We start from the raw sequence: 22,529 nt of genomic DNA, 5'->3' as shown, positions 1-22,529 counted from the left end.
GAGGCACCTTTGCAAACCCTGTGCAGAGCAGGGCCTAGCGCACTAAAGTGCTCGGTGCCCGTGACATCCCGTAACTCCCTATCCCTCTGGCTTTGGCCACTCAGTGTGTACACAGCGACCTGCACAAGAGCCATTAATTAGAAGCAGGTGAAGGCGTTTGTTTTGTGCCTCGCAAAGCTGGGTGCCGGCTGGTGTTTAGGTAACGCAGGTGTCTCCTCTCAGGGCTCCTGCAGGCCGGGGCCCGGCGGGAGCGCGCCGAGAGCTGGGAGCGGCAGCGCCCGCAAAACTGAAAGCAGGTAGAGGCGCTTCCTGCAGGCAGGATTAAAGAGAGAGAAAGGGAGTTTTACTCCGATCTCCCTCAAAAACCAATCAGGCAGGCCGGATCAGCCAGGCGTTGATTCTCCCTCCGTCCCTCCTACACCTTTTCCAAGGGCCCAATTGCCTGGGCCCTCTGGGAGATTGACTGGAGTCACATGAGCCGCACCGGGGGCAGGTAACTCGGGAGAGGGGAAGGGGAAGGGGGAGGGAAAAAAAAAAAAAAAAAGCAGGGAAAAAAAAAAAAAAAAAAGCCCAAGCCCAGGCTGGGCTTCTGCCATGATGTCAGAGGGAGAGAAACCCACAGCTTGCTAATTCGCCTCCCAACCGGCCCCGGGAAGAAGGAGATCACCGGGAACAGGTAGAGATGCGAGCTCGCTCCGTTTTTGTTGCTCAAACACCCTACCTCCTCCTGAGAGCTCTTTCTCTCCTCTCCATATCGTGACTCCTCGTTCGCTCCTTTCCCCTTTGATCACTTGGAGGTAGGGGGTGAGCCTGATGGGATTTTTTTGTTTGTTTGTTTGTGTGTCCGTCTTTTCTTTTTTTTTTGTTCTCTCTCTTTTTTTGACCTCTGCTTTTGATTGTAGTTGTTTCCCCCTGTGGTCATGACGGCTTCGCACAGTGACTCTTTGGTGGTGTTGTTTGGGGCAACAGCTGGTGCATATGGGGCTAAACTGGGTTCGGATGAGAGGGAACTAATTCTCTTGGTGTGGCAAGTTGTGGATCTCCAGAGCAAGCAGGTATGGATGGCTTCGACCGGGCCGGGGGCGCGTTCGCGGGGCTCGGGGGCTCCGCTGGGGCTCGGGGCTCCCGGCGCTCCCCGCCCGCTGGCCCGACGCCGTTTGTTCCTTTCACCACCTCTCGCCCTCGAGGGGGGCCTTTCTTGTTCCCTTGCGAGGGATAAAGTCACTTCTAAAGAAAGTTTCCGCTCCTCCGCCCCGTGCCCCTCGCAACAACCTTCCCTTCAAATTCGAAGGTGGCCGAGGGCTTGGGAGGCTGGAAAACAAAAAGGCTGCAAACGTGCCCGGGACCTGCCGCGGGGTGACCCCTGGCCCCTTCGCGGCCTGTGCCACGGCCTTTTTTTTTGTTTTTCACCTGTGTTTGGATAACCCTTGAGAGAATATTGAATTCCCTTAACTTTCAGGCCGATTGAAAATACGCCCTGTTTTATTTTCCAGAAGCCCTGTCGTAAACCGAGACACCCCTCCCCTAAGATGAAGGGTTTTGATAAAACAGACACCGCTATCGATTTCATGAAACTGCCTTAATATTCCCCGACCTTCCCTCCCCAAGGACCAGCTCCCACAGGAATGGGCCGCACGAGGCGTCCCGGCCCGTGAAATCAGCAAATGCTTTTCTGCGTTGTAGTTGTTCTCGGGGACACGATACTGCACCCCTCTTGATTTGTCTGCGGTCTGAATGCATTGTTAAAAAGAGCTCGTTTGATCGATCCTCACTTTTGCCCGTGGTTTCTTTAATGTTTTTAGGTAGGGACGCTGCACAAATCCCTGGTGAAAGCAGACAACTTGGATTTAAGTGACCAGTGTCGTGAAGTGAGTGGCTTAACACCAGAGGGACTGGGCAAAGCGGAGCCGCTGGACCGGGTTCTTCAGCAGGTGAGGAGGTGCTGCTCCTGGAGCCTGGGGACGAGATCCAATTGATTTGATTTATGGTTGGACTCGATGATCCGATGCGTCTTTTCCAACCTGGTGATTGTACGATATGATAAAACAAACAGACTCTAATTTTGCCTTTCACTTTGAAATCACCATCAAGTTTTTGTGTTTATTTTAAAGCTAGCCCAAAAGAGACCCGAGCCGTTTGAAATGGGAACCTCATAATTCTGAAACAGTTGTATGCAATACCAGAGTATTTGAGCTGGTGCTATAATCCTCAGAAGATCTGGCTTCTGATTATTTTGATGGGTCAACTTTTATTCCAAATTTCCTTTACTTAAGCCCTGAAAGAGCAGGCTGATAAGAGCACAACTTAATTTAGCAGTGCTAATCAAACTTAGAAAATCCAGGTGGTATGTCTTAATCTACAGGCTCCCTGCTATAATGTGCATTAAAAAACTTGAATTTTCTCATTTGTTATTCTTAAAGTTAGTTGAAATCTTTAAAACTACGCTTTCTTAAAATGGCATCTGTGCTTATTGTGTATCACTCTTCCAGGTGAGCTCTAATTAGTTTAGTGAATTGTAAGGGGATTGGTTTTTTTTTTTCCCCCACTGATTTCTGTATTTTGCTCTTTGGCTCACTTAAAATCACACTAAGACAGTAAATCTGTGAATTGGTATGATCCTTGCGATTCAAGAGGCCCCAGGTTAACTAAAAGATTTTAATATAAGTAATGTATACGTATGCAGTTCCTGAAAGTTCACTTGCTTTCCTTGTCTTTTCTTCATACGAAATGTGCTTGAATGGAAAAATACAATAGTGCATTTTTGTGTAACATATAAAACTGGCTTTCCACACCTTGTCTGAATCATTTGTAGGTGTGTTTCAGCAGAAACTTGCTTGGGCAGTAGAACAGGTTCATGTTGCTGTAACTTCTGGTGACACAGATAGCTTAGCAGGTTAGGTCCTAGCCCTCCTTGAAACTGAATGGTTAACAATTCACTCTAGTGAGTATCTTTGAAAATAGAAATGTGTAGCTTTCATGTGTCTTAAAACCTGTCAACATTAGCTGCAGATGGCGTTTGTTATGTTTGCATGGGTTTTGCTGGAGTCCAAGAGCAGGAGGCGATTATGTATTTATTTATTTATTAAGCTTCAAAATAACCCCTGAGAAAGTGTGCAGCTGCAGGTTTGATCTTGTCCCAGATCTTGCACTAAAGACATCTGGAACAACCTAGCTTAGTACACTCTGTTTACCTTTATAACAGACACACTTTAATTATACTCAATACTTTATGAGAGATTGTATCTTATTGCTGTAAATTGCACTGTAGGTGGGGTCTGCTTCAGTGAATAAAAGGAAATACTACCTTTGAGTGTAGGTGGGGAGAGACTCTGGAAAAACAACCATTTTCTTCCTTTTTGGTTGGCATATCTATGCAACTAAATACAGATTTTGCTGTTAATTGTTGGATGCCAGTTGTCACGTAGCCAGTTCTGACATAGGTCTTCTGGAACACGTTTTACCTGGGCTCATTCTCTTCCCCTTTGTGTATCCTGACTATGTGGGTGATGGAGAGAATTGATTTCATCCTTCCACTTGCAATGGTAGTGAAAATAAAAATTCCACAATCTTTAATAGCAGGCCCTTTTCTGCAGTTTTGAAGATAGGTCCATTAAATATTTTCATTGCATCATGTATTTTAAAGATCAGGCAGGTATTTGTCAACACATACAGGTTTGTTTTGTTGTTTTTCTCAGATAGGTGTTCTGATTAGCAATAGCACAGGTGGCTGAAGTAGTTATTTGAAAAGGAGGAGGAAAAGGAAGTAGGCTTGTACCTTGATTTGAGATAGTTATGGAGTATGTGAAATTAGCTTTCCACGCCCTGCTTGAATTGTGGTAGAAAATTTGATGATGCAGCTGAAAATTGCTCACTTTGAACGCACACCTCAGTCACATAAATGAAAGTTTTGGTGCCTGCTTCTGGCTTTTGCTTTGGGTTTCCAGTCTCTAGATGTAGAGGGAAGCGAGAATCACCAAGCACAAATCCATTGTAACTTTTATCTGTGCTTCAGAGGTCTCTCCCAACCTCAACCACTCTGTGATTTGTAACTGGTAGACAGTAGATCAGCTACTGCGGGCCATGAGTTCACAGAAAAATCTCCCTCTGTTGCTATTTAGCTGACTTTCCAGCAGTGATTTGGACGACAAAAAGCCTGCAATCTGTGGTTAAGTCTTTACTCTGCTGATGCAGGGACCTTCAACATCTGATGTGTCACTTCAGTTTTACTTCATATTCTTACAGTGCTACATCTCGCACAAGTTACTAGTTGGGTTTGGTTTAAGATGTATGTAGAATAGGGTTGCCCACCAATACAGTTTTGCTGTATAATTTTACCAAGTGAGGTTTGGAAGCCCAGTGTCCCCAAATAACTGAGCTGTTTGCTGCTGTGTATGTTCTGTACATTTTGCTGCAAGTTTTGAAATGCTCTACTTGTCCAGGGTAATAAGCAATCGATTCCACAGTTGTTAGTGTGTTGATAGGATCCAGCTATGTTTTCTGGTGGGTAATGTGCAATGTTTTGATAGCTATGTTTTGGGTGGAGAGGGAAGATCCTGGTACTGTACAGGTATTAGGAGAATAGTTACCTGAATTCATAAAATGTGTGCTCTTTGGAAGCTGTCTGACTGAGGTTTTTAGTTCAAAATGGAATTAGTAACTTATCTCTGTTGCTGAAGCAATGTTGATGAACTTAGGGTTGCTGACTGAGATGTGTTGTAGTTGCAGAGTGCTACTGACTAAAGAAAATATGAGGATTTTTTAATTTAACATATCAAGTAGGCGATCTCTTATTCAAGTGTGTGTTTGGAACTGCGTTGAGCCTGTGATGTAAGCCTCTAAACATGCATTACCTACAGTACTTACTAGAGAATAACGTCCTACATTTCTTCTTGCATTACTGGGACGTTCTTGCTAGGTTTCATTGTTCAGATCCACAAATCGCAGGACTGGCTTGTTTAGCATGTTATTTATATTTTTACAAAAAACTGCTGGAGCTTTATGTTTTCCCAGTTTCCAAGCTTTTAAGGGAGAAAATTGTTTTGAGGTTGCTCTCTGAAACCTTACAGGAATACTTTTGAAGAGCAAAACCAAAATGAACTTTGCCTTTTTCTCAGCCCCATTACTCTATCATCAAAAAGCTGAGATCTTCATGTGCTTCTCTGATTCTAGCCAAGGGGGTTCTAAGTTAAAGAGTAAATACTCAGTTGAAAGTGTGGTGGATTTCTTAACCCTTCCCACACAGAAAACCTGGCTGAATCAGCGTGACTTGCCTTAAGACATCTTGCTTTCTTTTTGCAAGGTAATATTTGCATGTCTCCCTGACAAAGGATAAGTCTAAGATCTAATAATTTTGGAGAGCTCTCTGCAGTATTTATCTGTGATTAACATCTGACTTTGAATTATATACATAAAAAGGCAGAGGTTCTCATGAGAGCTGGGTCTGCTTTTGGACCTATTGAATGCATCCAAATTTCATCTATAGATTAACATTAAAGTATTAAAAAACTGTTTGAGAGGCTGTCCTGGTCTGGTTGATCTTACATTGCACTGTACATTGAATCCAATACATCAGTGATAGATTCGTTTAATATTCTTCAACATGGAAAGACAAAGCCCCTGCCACTCACCTGAACTATGCACAAATTGAAAATACTGAGGGATTGTCTCTTCATCAAGTGACAGCAAGTACTAGTTCTCCAAAGCATGTTTGGATGCCTATTGATCGTGCGCTGAGCTGCAGGTGCAGTTTATTTTCTCACATATCAACAAATTCAGCAAGAAACAAGCTGGTTAGATGAGCACTTGGAAAGAGTGGGGATGAGGGGAGAGGCGGAAGAACCAGTGAATTCCTCTAACCTGATAAACCGGTTACAGCTTCTTTTTTTTAAGGGAAACTTGTTCTGCAGCCTCCTCTTCACAAAGTGCTGGTAGAAAGTTTTCTGGGCTTGCTTGCCGGCTGTCACGCCTTCATTTTGGATAAATTATTTTTTGAATATTTTTTTTAATACATCTCTGAACCTCCAGATAGCACAAAAAAAGCCTGAAAATCTGAAAATGCAGGGTGATTTTTTTTTTTTTTCATGGTTCGTTTTTAGTTTTGGGTTTTTTCTGAGTTCCCATGCTTGTTTTTTGGCTTCTGATTATTTGGTGACTGCATCATCTCCATAAAACTCCAAACAGAGCCAGTATTTTGGAATATTTGCTGGGATCTGAGGTCTGAAGTTTTGGAGCAGGTGTGTGCGAGCCTCTGGCAGGTGTTACTGCACAGGCTGCTCTCTCTGCAACATACACTTAGGGCGTGGTTTCACAAGGTTTGGCTTCAGCAGCGAAGCCAGCTTCTTTCTTGCCTCTGTGCCGTACTTTGCCATCATTTTGTTGTGTCAGTAAAACTCTTTGTGAAGCTGTGCTGTAAACAGAATCACTGAAATGAGCAGGTAGGGCGGGAACTACTAAGCTGCTTTGCTGTCCAGGCTCACGTCCTATGAAACTACACCCTTTGGTTGTATTTTCATGATACAACACGTTTCACAGTGATACCAGCTGAAGGTATTTCTGCCCCCGCATCTTGTTCTCAAGCTGCAGTTGTATAAAAACTTATTCCTGGCAGCTTTCACTTATTCCTTTTAGGTAGATGCTGCCACGTGGACCTTGCTAACCTGCATTCTGCCAATGCAAGAGTTTGGGGCTGCATATTGAACTGGAGCAGGGCACTGTTCTGAGTTAAAGAGCTCTGGTTTGGAGCAGTTCTGGCTGATGTACAGAGTGGCAGATGAGGGAGTTTTTCTGAGGGCAGTCGTAGCACCAAGGTGTGGACAAGCAGTGTGTGTGAAAGAAGAGAAACGTTTTAAGACAGGTTGGCCTCCGAGCAGTTTGTGTTGTGAAACTGTGGCCTTGGCTTGGTGTTGGCAGTGAGTGGTGAGGGTTTCCTGACAGGCACAGGGTGGCCTTCGGGCTGTTAGGACAGGTGAGGGATAAATCCCTGTTCTTACAGCAGGGCTGAGCGTACTGTCTTCATGCAGCCCTATGAGGGAGTCTCACTACGTGTTACTGTCTGATAGCTAATTGTTTCCATTGATAACTTAACCAACGCTCATCTAAGTTTGTGTTTGATACCTAGTATTGAAGTATTGTCAATCTTTATGATGGGGAAGTAAAGATGTGCTTCTGTTTCCTGTAGCTGCACATTGTTACAGGGTAGTTTGTTTTTTTCTCTAGCAGTTAAAATAGGTGGCTAACTCTTGCTTCAGAGCCCTAGTTGTAATTTTGTTGTTGATGGTGTAGGTACACCATTTTTCCCCTTACAGATCCTCTCTTGTACCCACTATGTTATGACACATAAACCTGTTCTCTTAAAAACGGAGAAGACTTAATACCAGAAACCGTTCCTCTGTTATGTGTATTATATATATATAGGTATATGTGAATACACATATGTAGATCATGTGGATGCATTTGTTATTGGCAGCTCTTCTGTTAGGTTTTGTGGAAAAGCTATTACCTTATCTTCTCTGAAGGCTGCAATGCTTTCATCTGAATTTCACAACTATTCCTTTACACCTTGCTTTGTTCCTATATTTAGGTGCTTTTTGCTTCAGAACGAGCAGAGGATTAGATAAAGGGATTTGTCTAAAGCTGCATATTCATTACTTTGCAGACATAAAAAGGTGGTCATCTTGGCTAGCTAGGCTATCTCTCTTAAAGTTAGAAATGCCAATATTCATTAGAAGTGAATAATTTAGCCCAGTGGTTTGAGGATGTGCCCGAGTAGACTTGACAATGTGATGCTGGTTGTTCTGGTGAAGTCAAACAGTAACATTAAAACTCTTGCCCAGTCTAGGTAGATTAGCATATATACAAAAATAAACTTTACTATGACCTGTCCAGAAAAGCTTGAAATGCCATCGTGCTTTGCACAGTGTGATGTTGTAGTGTTTCAAAACTGTGTCACTAGGATATTTGGATGTTCTCACAGCTATAACATTGTATCCAAATACTTGAATCTCATTGGAAGACAGTAAAACACACGTTAGGAGCTTTTTAAAACAAAGATTGCTGGATTACATGATCCTCAGAGACTTTGAACTTCTTTGCTGTAAATAGCTACTGAAAAATGTCACTGGACGTGAGTGAATGAACTATTGTCAGGGTTTTCAAAAGTGGCTGAGGGATAATAAATGACAAATCAAGGGTTTGCATTGTACCACTTTGACAGTAAGTATACACGCAGTGCATCTACCAGTTCTTACACATTTATGTGGTGGCAGCATAGAAGATTGTGTGTGGATGCTCTGGATTGTCTGCAAACCTCTACTCTTTCCTTCCTCCTCTGGTAATATTTCATCTTGCACAGTTCTCTCTTCTTGTGCATTTTGTGCATTGGTTTACTTGGATTAAACCTGAAGTTTAGTACAGAAGGTCTCGGGTAGCTGAGTGCTGCCAAATGAGGGCAACATCTCTGACAACATGTTGCAGCACTTCTTTGCTGAACAGTTAGGTTTAAGAGTGACGCATAGATGCTGGAATTGATATTGCCAGCAAAGCAGTGTCGTGGCCAAAGCTGAAAATGCTGATCGGAGAGTTAGTTTTTTACTAGCAACTACTTATGTAGTGCCAGCCTGGTTTCATTTTGTAATTCCATTTAAAAATATTTTAGGTTTCTTTTCCTCTGCTTCCTTTCTTTGTAGAGCTGCAGTGGGCAGAAAGGGGCAAAGAGTGTTTAGATGTGGCTGTTGCATTAGCACTAAAATATTGGATAGAAAGTTAATTTTAAGATTAAGATTTTTTTTTTTTCAAAAATTTGTCTCCTGTGGTGGTTTTGTTCTATTACTAGAGCTCTAGAGAAGTGTCTGAACTGTGTTATCATTCTTACTGAATTGAAATCAGAATGAATTAAGTGTTGTTTCCACTCTCTTGTTCTATTTCTAGAAAAATTTAAACGTGTGCTTTAACCTTGCAGTGAGTTGTGTAGACATTTGTAGTGTTTGAGGTTAAACATCTTTACTGAAATTCTGGCACAATTGCTTTCCTGATATGTAATTCTGTTGCAATGAATTGCACTAGAAGTAAAGCAGAGCTGTGCTATGCAACGTGGAAAATAAAAGGGCGAAAACCACTGCAATGCTCTTGCTTTGTAAGTAGTTCTTACTGTAGATGCATACCTGAAAGCCTGAAAGTTAATTAAGGAGTCCTTTGCAGCTGAAGAGAGACACAAAACAGTGCAAAAAGCAATGCACAACACATCAAACCTCTTGAATCAAGCATGTTGAACAAGGAAAGCTCCCCATTTCTGAAGCAGAGTAGAGCCAGTCTTATGAGTTTGACTTCTTTGCTGATATTTGTAAAGGTTTAAGCAAAGATCGCTTGGATACCTGTATAAGCAAGGATGCTTCATGGATCTCAAGACCGTTGTTGAGGAAGCTGTGATATTCTTATAGTATTAGTTTAATGGAGAGGCAGGAGTATAAAGGCATCTTGAAGGAAACTGAATTGTGGATAGTAGGTATGTTGTCTGTCTTTGTATGTCTCCCCTTCTTTTTGGTTTCCTTGCCTATTACTACAAAATAAACTGAAAAGCAATCTGAGAGGAAAAAATTGCTTTAATTTTGTAGGCATTGGGTATTCTCCTACAACTGGTTAAGCTTGCACTACAAACAATGAGGTAGTGTTGAGTAAATAGAGCAGTACCGTGCATTACAGTCAATAGAGCCAGTGCTAAAGATCACATTGCTAATGAAAGTTTGTCCTTGAAACAGAGGTAAGAGGGAGTGGGGGAGGTATAGAACACTGAGAGACAGCTTGTGCCTAAATCAAGACTTTAGGAAACTTAACAGTCACAGCGTATTAATTAAAACTTGGAAAGTATGTTCAACCTTGTCTTTCGGTCTGTAGTGACTCGCTCTGTGAATTGAGTTGATAGCAAGAGGCCTGTGAGGAGTGTGAGGCACCATTGTAAACCAGGCTGAAATGTAGGTAAAAGGTTGGCAGAGTATGGATTTTTTTGTATTGCTAATATTTAGAGTTTTCTGAAAGTTCTCTTTTGCTTAAAGACAGACTCGTGAATACTAAAGCGTTCTGCGAGACATAAGCTTTATTTTTGCATCATTTTCTTGGGTTTGATGGCTAGTGTCCTCTTTCATACAGGTTAATGTAGAGGTGAAAACTTATTTTGTGTCAGTAATTGTTTCCTTATTTAGTAGTTTCCTGATAGATAGTATAAAGTAAAGTCAAGTCCAGAAAGAGTAGAATTCTTACATTGCCGGAGTAGGGTGCTTTATCTTACCCAAGGCTAACTTCAAGTAGCTTATTTGTGGAGTACTCTGCATATTTCAACACTCTCTTATTAAAACAGATTGTGCTTTTGAAGATAAAAGCTGTGACCTAACTGCTGTGACATTTAAATGGCCTGAGCCATGGTCTTGCCTTTTATGCTTAGTTCATTACCTGAATTAGATGCTGTAGATACTGTAGATGGAAAGCATGCTAATAATCTAGCATTGCAAATTTCCATTTAAGAAATAATTAATCAAAAATGGTCATAAATGCTCAACTGGCATGGCTTGGACAGATCTTTGTCTTGGCAAAAGGTTAGATTTTTGCATTCTTTCATAGGAAGAATTAAAACTTGTAGTTAGCTATTGTTTACTTTGTAGCACAAAGACCCAGGCCCAATTGAAATGAGCCAGAGAAAGAAATAAGGTGGAAGCTTCACCCTTAAGGTGGTTTATTGCAGTCCTGAGTCAGTGTTCCATTTTCTATGCTCTGCAAGCTGTCACCAGACAGACAAAGCCTTTCAACTGTTGCTCGATTTCTGTATTTCGTATTCCACCAGTTGGTGATCCATGCTAAACAAACCTATTTTGATTTTTATGCAGAAAATTAACTCTAGGCATTTCATAGTCATCTAACTGAAAGTTTCCTGTCCTCTGTATGCAATTTTGAAGGCGTATGATGAATTTAAAAAGTACTTTTTTTATTGTTGAATGGAAGGATGTGATAAATTTGAAGAGTGCCTTCCATGTTTCTCCCTCTCATAGTCATTACAAGAGGTTTGTGGAGGCTGTGCACCTCCTAGACTTGAGAACTCTGTGGTGACCTGAACGATGATTGTGAGGAGGGAGACAGGGTGGTATCGGGTCCTGGAACTTCAACTTCCCAACCAAGTAAAAGTGGATATCTTGAAATAGCTTGAAAAATGTTTTGCATTTTGAAGATTCGTGATGTTTGGGACTTTGTGTCAGGACCCCAAGCCTATGATAACTGAGACCTTAACGCTGTTACCTTTGTGGGTGGAAAGAAATAAATTTCTTTCTGTGAGAAAGGCAGTGATACCAGTTTGTATCTTTATGGAAAGTCAGTGTAGACAAAACTATTTTGAAACAGCAGCAGGAGGTGTGGTACCTGCCTTGCTGTTGTTTGACCTCTATTCAGCAAAGAATACAAAATGACAACAAGTTTAGCAGGCAGTAGGAAGTAACATAATATTCTAGAGTAGAAGGCAGTCTAGAAGGGTAGTTTGTGCACCTCTCGCATACATTTATTGTGGCCATTGTAACTGATTACTCGTTCAGTTGTTTCATACAGTTTATAGTACCTCAGGAGGCGTAAGGTGATGCGTAACCTGATTGGCCATATTGAGCATCATTATATCATTTATGATCTGGCATGCTGGAAATTAAAGACATGCTTTTTCCAGGCTACTCTTCAGTCACCAGACAAGATTGGGCATTAGCGTCCTGTAAAACAAAAAAATTGATTTCCCCTTAATAGGAGAAATCAAACTGGCATTGTTGTTTTTGAAAGTTTCCAGTGAGTTAACATGGACTGCCTCTGCTGTCTTCTGCAAATTTCACTTGCAAAAGAATAAAACTGAGGGAAAATTTTGTTTCATGTTTGTGTCCGAATAGTGTTTACATACAGTAATTTTTTCTCTGTTGCTAGAAGGCAAAAAAAGTTAGTGGCAGCTTGTGGCTGCACTGTGGCTTACACTTTTTTTTTTTTTTCATACAGCAATTTCAGTACAAGGTCACCACGTATCCGTTATCAGCCATGTGGAATAGCAGTTAACAGATGAACAAAGGCAAGGGCTTACTATGGGATTCTCTGTTTAAAAAGTTACCTAGCACAATAAAGGGTTATCATACTTGTAAATACTGCTGAAATGCAGTCTGTGCACCTCCCAGTATATTGACATGCTTTAAATTCCTCCATTGCATGCATAAGTCTGACATTATCACCAGGGTTTGAAGAGTGAAGGAGCAGAAAACTGCCTATGGAGAGCATTGTAAATAAATGTGAAACCTTCATGAGTGTAGGGTCTGAGGCACAAAATCCCAGGGAGAGTATTTCCCAAAGTTAGTATCTTGGGGTATGGAGGGGGCTATGCAGGTTGTAGGTGTGTTTATTTTTCCACGGTGCTCCAATCTTGCTTGTGTTTTGGTGGCAGAAAAGTTCTGCTAATCAAACGTGGCTGTATCTCACCTATTGATTTCCTCTCTTTCCCCTCTTCTAGACAAGATGACCCTCCCTAAGCACACAAACACTCCTGTGTGCATCCACTGTGGTGGCATTGATGCGATGATCTTTAGTTTAGCTGTGCAGCACTGGCAAACTGGAGAAAGTTTAAAGAGATCAGAGAATCACACACTAGCTGAGGTTGGAAAGGACCTATAGTCCAACCCCTGAAAGCAGGGCCAGCTAGAGCAGGCTGCCCAGGACCGTGTCCTGCTGGATCTTGAATATCTCTAAGGAAGGGGACTGCAGCTTCTCTGGGCAGCCTGTTTCAGTGTCCAGCCACTGGAGACCTCCTTTCTGGAACCACACCTGCAACTTTATAATTGGTTTTGAGTGTTCTCTGGCACTAAATGGTAGAGGACTTTCTGTAAGATCAGGTTTTGGGGCACGATCTGTGATATCTTTGCCTGCAGAAGAACTTGGAGTAGAAAATCTTCCGAGAGAACTTTTTGGAGATTGTCATTTGTTTTCTATGCTTCTCCTACCTGAAAGAAGACAAATAATTATGTGCTCTATGCTTACAAGCAAAGAATGATCCACACCAAAGGCCTGAACAACAGCTAATAAGTAATGATGATTTTTTTCTTTTTTAAATCCACAAAGACTGGTTGTCCTACATGGCGTCAGTCAAAGCGTATGTGGTGTTTGTTGCAAAGTGGTGGTATATATGATGTCAATTATATGAAGTATGTGGTTTCGTTGCTAGGAGAGCTGCAATTAGATAAGTTTAACATCTCTCTTTTAATTGACAATTGGCATATTGCAAAGTGTGAGAGTGTTCCTGAGAGTGATATTTCTGATTAAAAAAGAAGTACTTTGTCTGGTTGCTACTGAAGTTGCTTCTGTAACATAAAATGCTACTATATATGTGAGTCTGCATAGGTGGTAGTACTATTAATCCAGTTTCTTAAATTCTATTTGATAGTGTGTCTGATAGACTACAAGCTGTATTTGCCAAACTTCATTATGCTGATAAAATGTAGAAAATTTCAGGACTTAAAGAAAATGTTGAGAAGTGCAGTGAATTGAATTTTAGAAATAATTTTATAGACTTCAAAATCTGAGTTGTTAGATGTGCAAACATGAAAATTCAGCTGATCTGATGAGATTTTTAATATTATAATTTACATCACTATGTATAACTCTATACATGAGCATATGCATGTGCACAGAGATACATGTATCTGTCCGTAGAGCTGCCTGCCTGTAATGGTTTCTATGCTTCCCTCAGCCTTTTTTCCTAATAATTAGTAACAGGTGGAAGTCTCTTGTGTGGGTAAGAGAATTTGCGGAGAAGATCTGAAATAGATCTCTAGCTTCTGCTTCATATGGAGTCGTGTGTTGGACAGAGTAGAATTTTATTCTTGGTGGGAAAAAGAATACATGCAGCTAATTTTCCAGATCTGAACAAAAGAAATGTAAGCAGTTCGCATTTGTGTGCCTCGGGTAAAACTTTTGTCATCTCAAACAGTGTACTTCAGAGATCTGTGGAGTCTATTTTCAATTTCTCTCAGACAGTTACATACTAGTAAGGAGTTCTCTAACTCATGGGAATATCTTGGAATATATGAGCATAGGTGAGCTGAAATAACTTTTTTCTAAGTTATTCCTGAAAGTTTTCCTTTTAATAATGACCAAAAGATGTCGCTCCTGATTAAGTTTTGGGGTTTTGTTTTTGCTTAAAAATATGATCTAGAATACTAAACCTGTTCCAATTCTTTTGACAGACTTTATCTCAAATCAAGTATTGTCTCTCCCTCTTCCATCTTACTTTTGAGTTGGACGAGGTGTGATTTGTCTTCCCACCTAAGTCTAAAGATGGCACAGAAGTCAAAATGAGCACTTGTTTAATGCACTAACTTGGTATAAACTTGACCGCATATTCATGTGTAGTCACCAAATTGTTATCTCTGAGCAATTTAGCAACATGCTTATCAATACCACTGATGTGAAACCAGGTCCTCACGCTATGAGGAGCATTCTTCATGCAAGAATATTGACAAATATAATAACTTATTTTTCCACTTAAGAATAGATGTGTGCCTTGCTGAAGCATGGACTACAAGCTAAGTTTTTTGCTGGATTTTTATGTTATGCTTTAGCATAACATTGCAGACTTGGTTAAATTGCGAAGATAGTCTTTAATTCTGAAGCTTTGTGAATAATTTTGTCATCTGGTGCTGTTAGCGGTGATAGGTCAGTGGGGCTAAAAGAAGCAAAACAGAGAAACTCTTGTACATTGCTAAAGGAAGGGATCTCATATTGAAGATGCGATAGGAGCAGCTGGAGGTCCAGTGAGTAAGAAGCAGCCAAATTTTCTGTTATTTCTCAGAGGTAAATTAAAGAGAGAATTCCTCAGAGTATCTTGGTGTTTTAGAAATGGTTCAGTTGACAGCATGGATGTGTCGTGCCACTGAATTATCTCAGTATTTCATTTCCATACCAAGCATGGATACAGTGCAGATGCGGTGGCCTTTCTCAAGGATAAGAACTATTTTTAGTTAAGGAAATGGGAATATCCAAATAGCTTGATGTTTATTTTAGTGCTTTGTGCATCATAATTATAGGAAGAGCTTAATCGGGAATCTTGTTTCTCTAAGATCCACAGCTTTGTTCAGTCCCAGTTAAGGCAACATGAAGGAGGCTGTGTCATTCCAGCCCCTTGGGATTCCTTTGCAGAAAACACAGCAGTCTGTGCTGGCTTTCATCCAGCTTTGCTGCTGGCGAAACATGTCTCTTCGAAACATGTCTCTTCGCTGTCTTTGTACTCTGGGCTGCATGACCAAAATCCAGTTTAGCCAGTTTTTCCAAGGGCTGCTGAAACCCCGTCCTTCCCTCTCACCACCTTTTCTCCAAGAGCTGTTTTAGGTTTTGTGGAAGTAAATGCACAAAGCAGCTTGTTTGATTCTTCCTCTCCTCTCTCCTGTTCAGTTTTTAATCTTGGTATTGGATTATTGACCATATTCCTTTCAGTATGGAGTGACTCATCAGAGCTCCAGAAGACGGACTAATCTGGTGGAATAAGCAATAAAGGGTGGAGGGTGATGCCAGTACACTGTGGTTCTTGCAGTCGAAATGAGGACTGGTTGCAAGATGCAAACAGTGGTAATTAACACTGTACAGCTCTGTTGCTATGAAATAGGTCGATTAACAGGGGAGAGACAGGGCGTGTGAGTTTGTGGAGGAAGCCTTAAGGTGGGGCCGCTTTGCATGCAAAAGTAGAGGAGTGCTATGGACGGCAGCATGAAGGTGAATGACAGGAGGTAAATAGCCGAGATGGTTTTTATTAGTGGAGTGAAAGAGATGTGGATGGAATTTACGAAATGACGGAGCTGTGGACAGGTTGTTCGACATGTGAGACAGAAAAATGTTATGTAAATCTGGCACTGGTCTTAACTTGTCCTTAGCTTGCTACACTTGGGTGTATGCTGGTTCAAGGTTGTTTTTTGAGATGCTGCCTGAAATTCATAGAGCAAAAAAGAGGGCTGAAGGAAGAACAGTGAATTGCTTTGCTTATATTTCAATATGGCTGTATGAACACATCTGCAGTGGTTGCTTTAGCTCCTTATGATACATGTGACAGATTGCATCTATTGCCTTGAAAGACTTAGGGGTAGCAATGAGAGCTGGTCTGCAGCTTTGCTTTTCATACTTAACCTTTCCAGAATCCGGAGACATCTCCTGATAGAAGCTGTTTCAGGCTCATCTCACATATCTGTTGTTCCTCTATGGCAGTGTTATGCTTGCTGTTTTGCCCCATGTTCTCCTCTAGATGAATCATCCTATTCACACCCTGCTACCTGATTCCTCTCCTCAGTTAACACATGCAATACGTAAGCTGGTTTGGATAGGAAAGGTTCCTTATGTTTCCTGACTGTTCTTCCCACTCTCCTTTTGCTCTCTTCTGATGCAGTACACCCCAAAGTTTGAGAAAGGCTCAGATAAAATAGAAGCTTCTAAATAAGCACTCAGCAAGGCCTGCCAGCCTTGTAGCATTTTATCCAAGGCACTTTAAGCTGCTAGTCTCTAGTAAGAAAAGTAGAGAATTGTTTTGACTTGTTAATTGTCCTCGTGGAACAGAGTTTGCAATGCTGAATGTTATCACTGACATTTAATAAATGTGCAGTGCAAATGCTTAGACTCACTTAAAACCAAAAACAAATGCTGCCCCTCGTGCTTTCTTTCAGCCTTAGTACACTTGGAGTATTGGGCTTAATGGGGTCCTTATGCAATGTTTCATTCTTCTTGTTGTCTTCTCACCGGGAGCTTCAGGAAATGGACTCAGTGGTCCAAGAGGTCTTTTCCAACCTGGTGATTCTATGAAATAGCAGTGTTGTCTATCTGTCTTCTCAGCTGTATGTTTTGTGGGAAACACTGTCTGAAAAAAAAAAAAAGGTGAATATTTTGGTGCTAAAGTCTAGACTTTGACCACTTGATTTATACCATTTGGCCTGATTATTTCCTCCATTGTCCAAACATTTTTCTCCTTTTGTTTTCTAACTTGGTGAAGACTTTTTGAACTATATCTGTTACATTTGTAAAGCAGGAGGCTGCATACACTTTCTGCTTCCCTCAGATTGTGTGTATTGGATTTCTTTTTGTATCTGATCAAAATACCTTCCCAACTGCGTTTTTTATATGGGCTCTAGTGCATCTTCAGGATCACAGGATACAAAGTCCAGCGTTTGGGGAGTGTTTTATTACTGTTCATCAGTAAGATTCTGCTTCCTGTTGGAAAGAAGCCCTGTATACCTTCTGGAGACTAATTCATATCACCATTTCCAATCCCTTTTTACAAATATTTGCTCTCTACTGTGCCTAGAAGTTAAAATAGAAAGTAGTAAGGCCCTGCATTTACTAAGAAGGCCTCATGTCCTCGTCCTCCTGCCTATTATTGTGGTGAGAGTATTTGTTGTTGGTCTGTGACTGTGGCAGTCCCAAAAACTGCATTTCTGAAGTGGTGCCTTTTGAGTACTCTGGAATTTTCTTCTTTTTTTTGGTGTTTACACATCAGCTGAAGTATTTTGAGTACTCTCAGATCTCAATTTTCTGACTTTAAACCATCCTTAAACAATGACTGGCTTTATAGTCTCAGATTCTTCAAGACTTCAGCTCCTGGTTGGAACACAACCTGAACTAGCAGTCAGGAGGAAAGTAGCTGGCTGAATATGCAAGATCACTGGATCGGGTTGATCAAAGCCCCTGAACCATCTCCAGAAATGGGGCAGCCATGACTTCTCAGGCCAGTGTGGGCCAGTGACTCACCGCCCTCACAGGAAAACGTTTCTTCTTAACATCTCAGCTAAATCCCCCCTCCTTCAGCTTCAAACTATTTCCCCTTGTTTTGTTCCTGTGCTCCCTGATCAAGTTCCTGTGCTCCCCAGCTTTTCTGGAGCCCCTTTCAGTACTGGAAGCAGTTCTAAGGTCTCCCTGGAGCCTTCTGAATTGGATTTGAGCAGTTATTACAAAATAAAGCCTGGGTAATCATGTCTGTGCTCCTACTAAATCAGGTTTGATACATGATTTCTGCCTTGTGGAGCCTTACCTTCGGGACGGAGATGCCGCAGCATTTGTTCAAACAGCAAATGCTGTGTAGTTGTGGGATCAAGGCATTAGGACACCATCTTCCTTTAGCAGAGGCTGTAACTAGGTAGTGTCACATAGTGTTGATGGTAAAAAAACCCCAACCTCCTTCTTCCCCATGCACAGGTTGAAAGATAGCACAAAGATATTGTCTGAGTTTCAAGTCAACTTGTAATTTGCTTTATGAGATGGTTGTTTTGGAGTTGTATGTGATTGCTGAGAGCAGTGGGTGGTGACTGCATCGTGATGTTAATTATTGCTCTGCATGTGAGGTGATGCTTTCCTGGGAGGGAGTAGCATCAAGAGAGAAGCTTAGAATAACTATATTTGTCCCCTTGAAAGTTAACTAACAAGGTACTATTTACTGATTTGATACATGTAGATCCTGTAATACATTAGTTGACTATTATGAGCAAGGAATTTAACACTGGCATGGAGTAATAAAAAGCTAGAAGCTGTTGTATAAGGATGGAAAATAATTTTGAACAAGACAGATGGAGCCCTTTCCTCTTGAGAATTAATGTATTAGGGGTTTTCCAGCCTGCAGGTAGGGAATAACCCTGTTTTATCTAGTAACCCTATCTCCACCAAGAACTTTCTTTGACTTGGATCTGAGCTGATTATAATTTCACTTTTGGAGGTATTAGACCATGATTTGTTAGGTTTTATAGCATATAGCTTTGGGAACATTAGTAACTCCTGATGAGGAGCTTTTTTTCTTTTTGAAGTTCAAATAAAAAATATTGAGGACATAACCGAAGTCAAAGGTGCCATAGGTGAAGAAAGGCTGTTGTAAAATCAGCATTGTGATTGTTCTTGAAAGGTTTTTACCTTTAAAATATTTCATAGCTTTCCTTATAGTTAGTTCAGATTTCAAACATTACCGCTGTAGTACCATAACCTTTCATATGAACTCATAATTCTGGCATGTTTTCCTAATTGTTCTTTTTACCATACTGCTGCTGTTCTTGTTTTCTGTTCTGCAAGTGTATATTGTTTATTTGCTTCCCTTTATCAACAGACCATGTCTGTTGTTCATTTTTTTTACAAAAGCTATTACAGAGTGCTGAATTATTTTATCTTCTTTAAAAAGAAAAGTGTTGCACTAATAGAAAGTGCCCACTTTGTGTAATTATCTGTACCAATCAGTAGAATGAAATTTATGACTTTATTTTTCAGTTTAGTCAGCTGGTATCCAGTGATTTGAAAGTACTTGGAAGGAGCTCTTACACACTCTGCAGTGATGGCCAGTTACTCATTCGACAAGTCCTCCAGCCAGAAACATCTAAGAAGGTATGAGATCAGTCCTGATGCAGAAGGGCAGTACTGTGTTTTAAGGACATCAAAGGAAATAGCTTATGTAAGTTTGAGATGAGTAACTCATTTCCACCTTGGGAACTAGAGTGTTCCAAAAATATTCAAGATTATTCCCCTGCCTGTCTGAACCCTGAGAAGCAGTTCTTGGCACTTGTTCTTGGAAGTCAGCTGCAGTACTTGAGGACTCCCAGATGAGCATGATGAAGAGGAAAATTAGTAAAGACAGGACAGACACAGGAATAACGCAAGTGCTTTGAATTCTGTATCTCAAGAAATGGAAGCAAAGGTACAAGAGGCAGTGAAGAGCTATTTGCTTTGTTTAGGCTTGAGTTAAAACACAGGTTCTGGGCAGAGCCATGGGTTTCTACCAAGATCCATGGTAGGAGCCATGTGTCAGTGTCCTGTAAAGAGTAAACATGCAGGCAGCAACTTGCCCTGGAGAATGGCAGTGGTTCCTGGAATGGGAGCTGCTGGCGTGGAAGGAGCTGACTGATCGGCTGCATTTTTTTCTCTATATAAGGTTATTGGCTCATGCCAAGTTTCTACGAATATTCCCTTGGCATTTGTGTTATATTAAAACATAACACTGTGACTTTTTTTTTTATGAAAAGTGCATGTTTATGTAGGGATGAAGCAAGTAAGGACACAAGAATGGTATCTAACATTCAAACATGATACTTCTTTGTACTTCCTTCTTGAGGCAAATGAACTAAACCAAAACAAGCATATAATGTTGTGGATGAAATAATTGTCCATACTAGATCAAGGAATGGATCTGATAGTGTGGAGTTACTGCATATCATTCTCTTCTGTATTTTTTTTCTCCTTCAGTACTTTTTTATTTGCGAAAGTTTACTTATCTCTGCACATTACATGTTAGTAAGCCTCAGACCTTAGCTTTTGCTATTCCTAGCATTCTAAGAAGTATGAGCATGTGACTTCTGTTAATTCCTTATTTACAAAGGTGAGTGCTGTTTGGCTAGGCTGAAGTCAAACCTTTATATAGTGAAACAGTTGGAAAGTGTGAGAGAGAAAGGAGTGAATTAGGCCTGAATTATTTGGTTTATTCCTTGGAAAAATAAGCTGCTATCTGAGTGAAGAGCTACTTAAATGTTTGTTTAATAATGTTATATAACAAAGTTCTTATCCAATACACAACTGTAATGAATAAATGTGTTTAAGTTGCTGGAAAATATTTTGTACACTGCAAAGACATTTATATAAACTTTGTTATCATGTTTTGGCACAATATTGCTTTTCAGTGTAGCCACAAGAGAGAAAGTACAGTATCCTAAATGGGAGTATTTATAAAACAGCAAAACCTAGATCTGTTTGGGGTTTTTGTTTGTTGGTTTATTTTCTTCCCCAGCCATCTTCTTTAGAAGGCAGGTCTGCCTCTCGGAAGCTGTTTGGGTTTGCTCATCTAGAGATCTAATTCTGTAAGGCTGTGGAATTTGAACTGTGTTACAAAGGAACTAAACTGGTCTATCATAGACAAGCTGATGACATGTAACTATGTGATTTGTTTGAAACTCCTTCATTCAGTCCAGAAACTTTAATTGGAATTTAAAGGAATGGTGTGTACTAAACAAACTTTTTGCCTTCTTTGTAGAACATCCTGCTGTCAGACTGCTTCTATTCCTTTTATGATCTGCGCAAAGAATTTCACACTTGCTACCCTAGTTCAGCCGCCGTGAAAGATCAAACCATCAAGACCATGGCAGAATGTATCCTTTTGCTGCAGCTTTTACACGAGAATCAATTATATTTCCTTAGGTGTTCTCTCTGTGGTTGTTGCTGGTTTTATTCTTCTACACTAAGAAGTGGGTTTTAAACTCACAGGTAAAATGGAAGGAATGTTTGCTTAAGTGTGTTGAGGGGAGCAGCACTGCTTATTTATTTTTCTTTCTATTTGAGTCTGACACTGAGTTCTAAACCATATTTAGTAAATCCGCTACAGAAAAACATCACTTGCATTGGTACTTGATCTTAAAGGAAGCACTTAGCTCTCAGTGGGCCTTTTTAGCACCAACTGGCCTGTAAGCTTCTCCTTTTTGCAGATCCTAATAGTTCCATGTGTGATCCTGACCGAACTGAGTTTAAAACAAAACAAAATGCCAGCAAAAAAAAACCCCAACACCTTGTGTCTGAATTTTAGGAGGACTGTTGTGGCCCAGATGAATGTGGTTAAAGTACAGTTATGTTTGAAGTAATAGGAACTTATTCAGCTTCTTTTTTAACTGTTAACGCTGAAATGATATAAGATACCAAAAGTTTTCGGACTGTTAGAGTGAATATTAACCAGTTTATGAGCACAGTAACAAATATCTAATGGTCACGTCCCTGTTAAGACCAGTAAATTGGATTACCAGTTCTGTATGAATATTGGGGAAGCCTTGTGCCTTGTTTGCAAATGATTGTGCAAGTCTGTTGTTTTCTATAATCGCTTGTTTAGATCTTGGCTTAGGGACAGATGAAACAGAGGAGGACTTTGGTGTGTGGCAAGTGAAAACCATGGTGGCCATCATTTTCAGCATGCTCTCTGAAGGTTGTAGTAAGTGAATGATTTTTACAGAATGCTGAAATCTTTCTTTTCTGTAAGAATTGGCAGTGGTACTGTCATTCTTAATTAATCTCTGACCCTGGTTATATTTAAACTTCCTGTTTTGTTGCAGATTACATATTTACTGAGCCTGAAACTGTGAAATACAAGTATGAAACAGGTCCTTGGTAAGTGCCCTTGTTGTGATTTTTTACAACCAAAGCAGAGTCTTGTCTGCAGCAAGGAGGGCTTATGCAGATTTCCCCAGGGTGACTGTGAAAGTAGATTGGTTCCTGAGAGCAGTAACAGTGCATTCAGCTGTCTAGTGCAGAGAGACTGTAGCTGGTGTGTCAAATGCTGTGCTTTAGTCCATCTCTAAAGTCACTGTGAGTTAAACGCTCTTTGTTCTCTAGCTTCTGTTTTGCATGGCAGCGAGGCTGACTTATCTTACCCAGCAGTGAAGAAATATTTGTGAACTTTCTCTAAGTCAACAGGGATAATGGCCAGGGCACCCCATGTGCAGCTGAACTACACGGTGCTTCTGAGGAGTGGTCTAATGTGCTGCGTGGCACACTGG

At 40.8% G+C, this 22,529-nt stretch overlaps 1 protein-coding gene across 11 annotated transcripts in view; it reads left to right on the top strand.

Moving 5' to 3' along the window:
• Nucleotides 1-377: 377 nt before the first annotated feature.
• Nucleotides 378-22,529, top strand: part of ESRP2 (epithelial splicing regulatory protein 2) — a 42,310-nt gene continuing 20,158 nt past the window's right edge. For 6 of the 11 annotated variants that reach the window (XM_069868350.1, XM_069868355.1, XM_069868353.1 and 3 more), the window contains exons 1-7: nt 555-676; nt 903-1,055; nt 1,803-1,931; nt 19,273-19,386; nt 21,023-21,137; nt 21,866-21,964; nt 22,086-22,140. In XM_069868350.1, coding sequence (XP_069724451.1) covers nt 921-1,055; nt 1,803-1,931; nt 19,273-19,386; nt 21,023-21,137; nt 21,866-21,964; nt 22,086-22,140 — 647 coding nt within the window. In that variant the 5' untranslated portion in view covers nt 555-676; nt 903-920. The other 5 variants (XM_069868352.1, XM_069868351.1, XM_069868348.1 and 2 more) reach the window with 4 other exon arrangements.

The sequence above is a fragment of the Phaenicophaeus curvirostris genome, chromosome 14 (genome assembly GCF_032191515.1).
Source record: "Phaenicophaeus curvirostris isolate KB17595 chromosome 14, BPBGC_Pcur_1.0, whole genome shotgun sequence".
NCBI classification, from domain to species: domain Eukaryota; kingdom Metazoa; phylum Chordata; class Aves; order Cuculiformes; family Cuculidae; genus Phaenicophaeus; species Phaenicophaeus curvirostris.
Note: the sequence above shows the minus strand (reverse complement) of the source record. Positions and strands in the feature narration are given on the sequence as shown.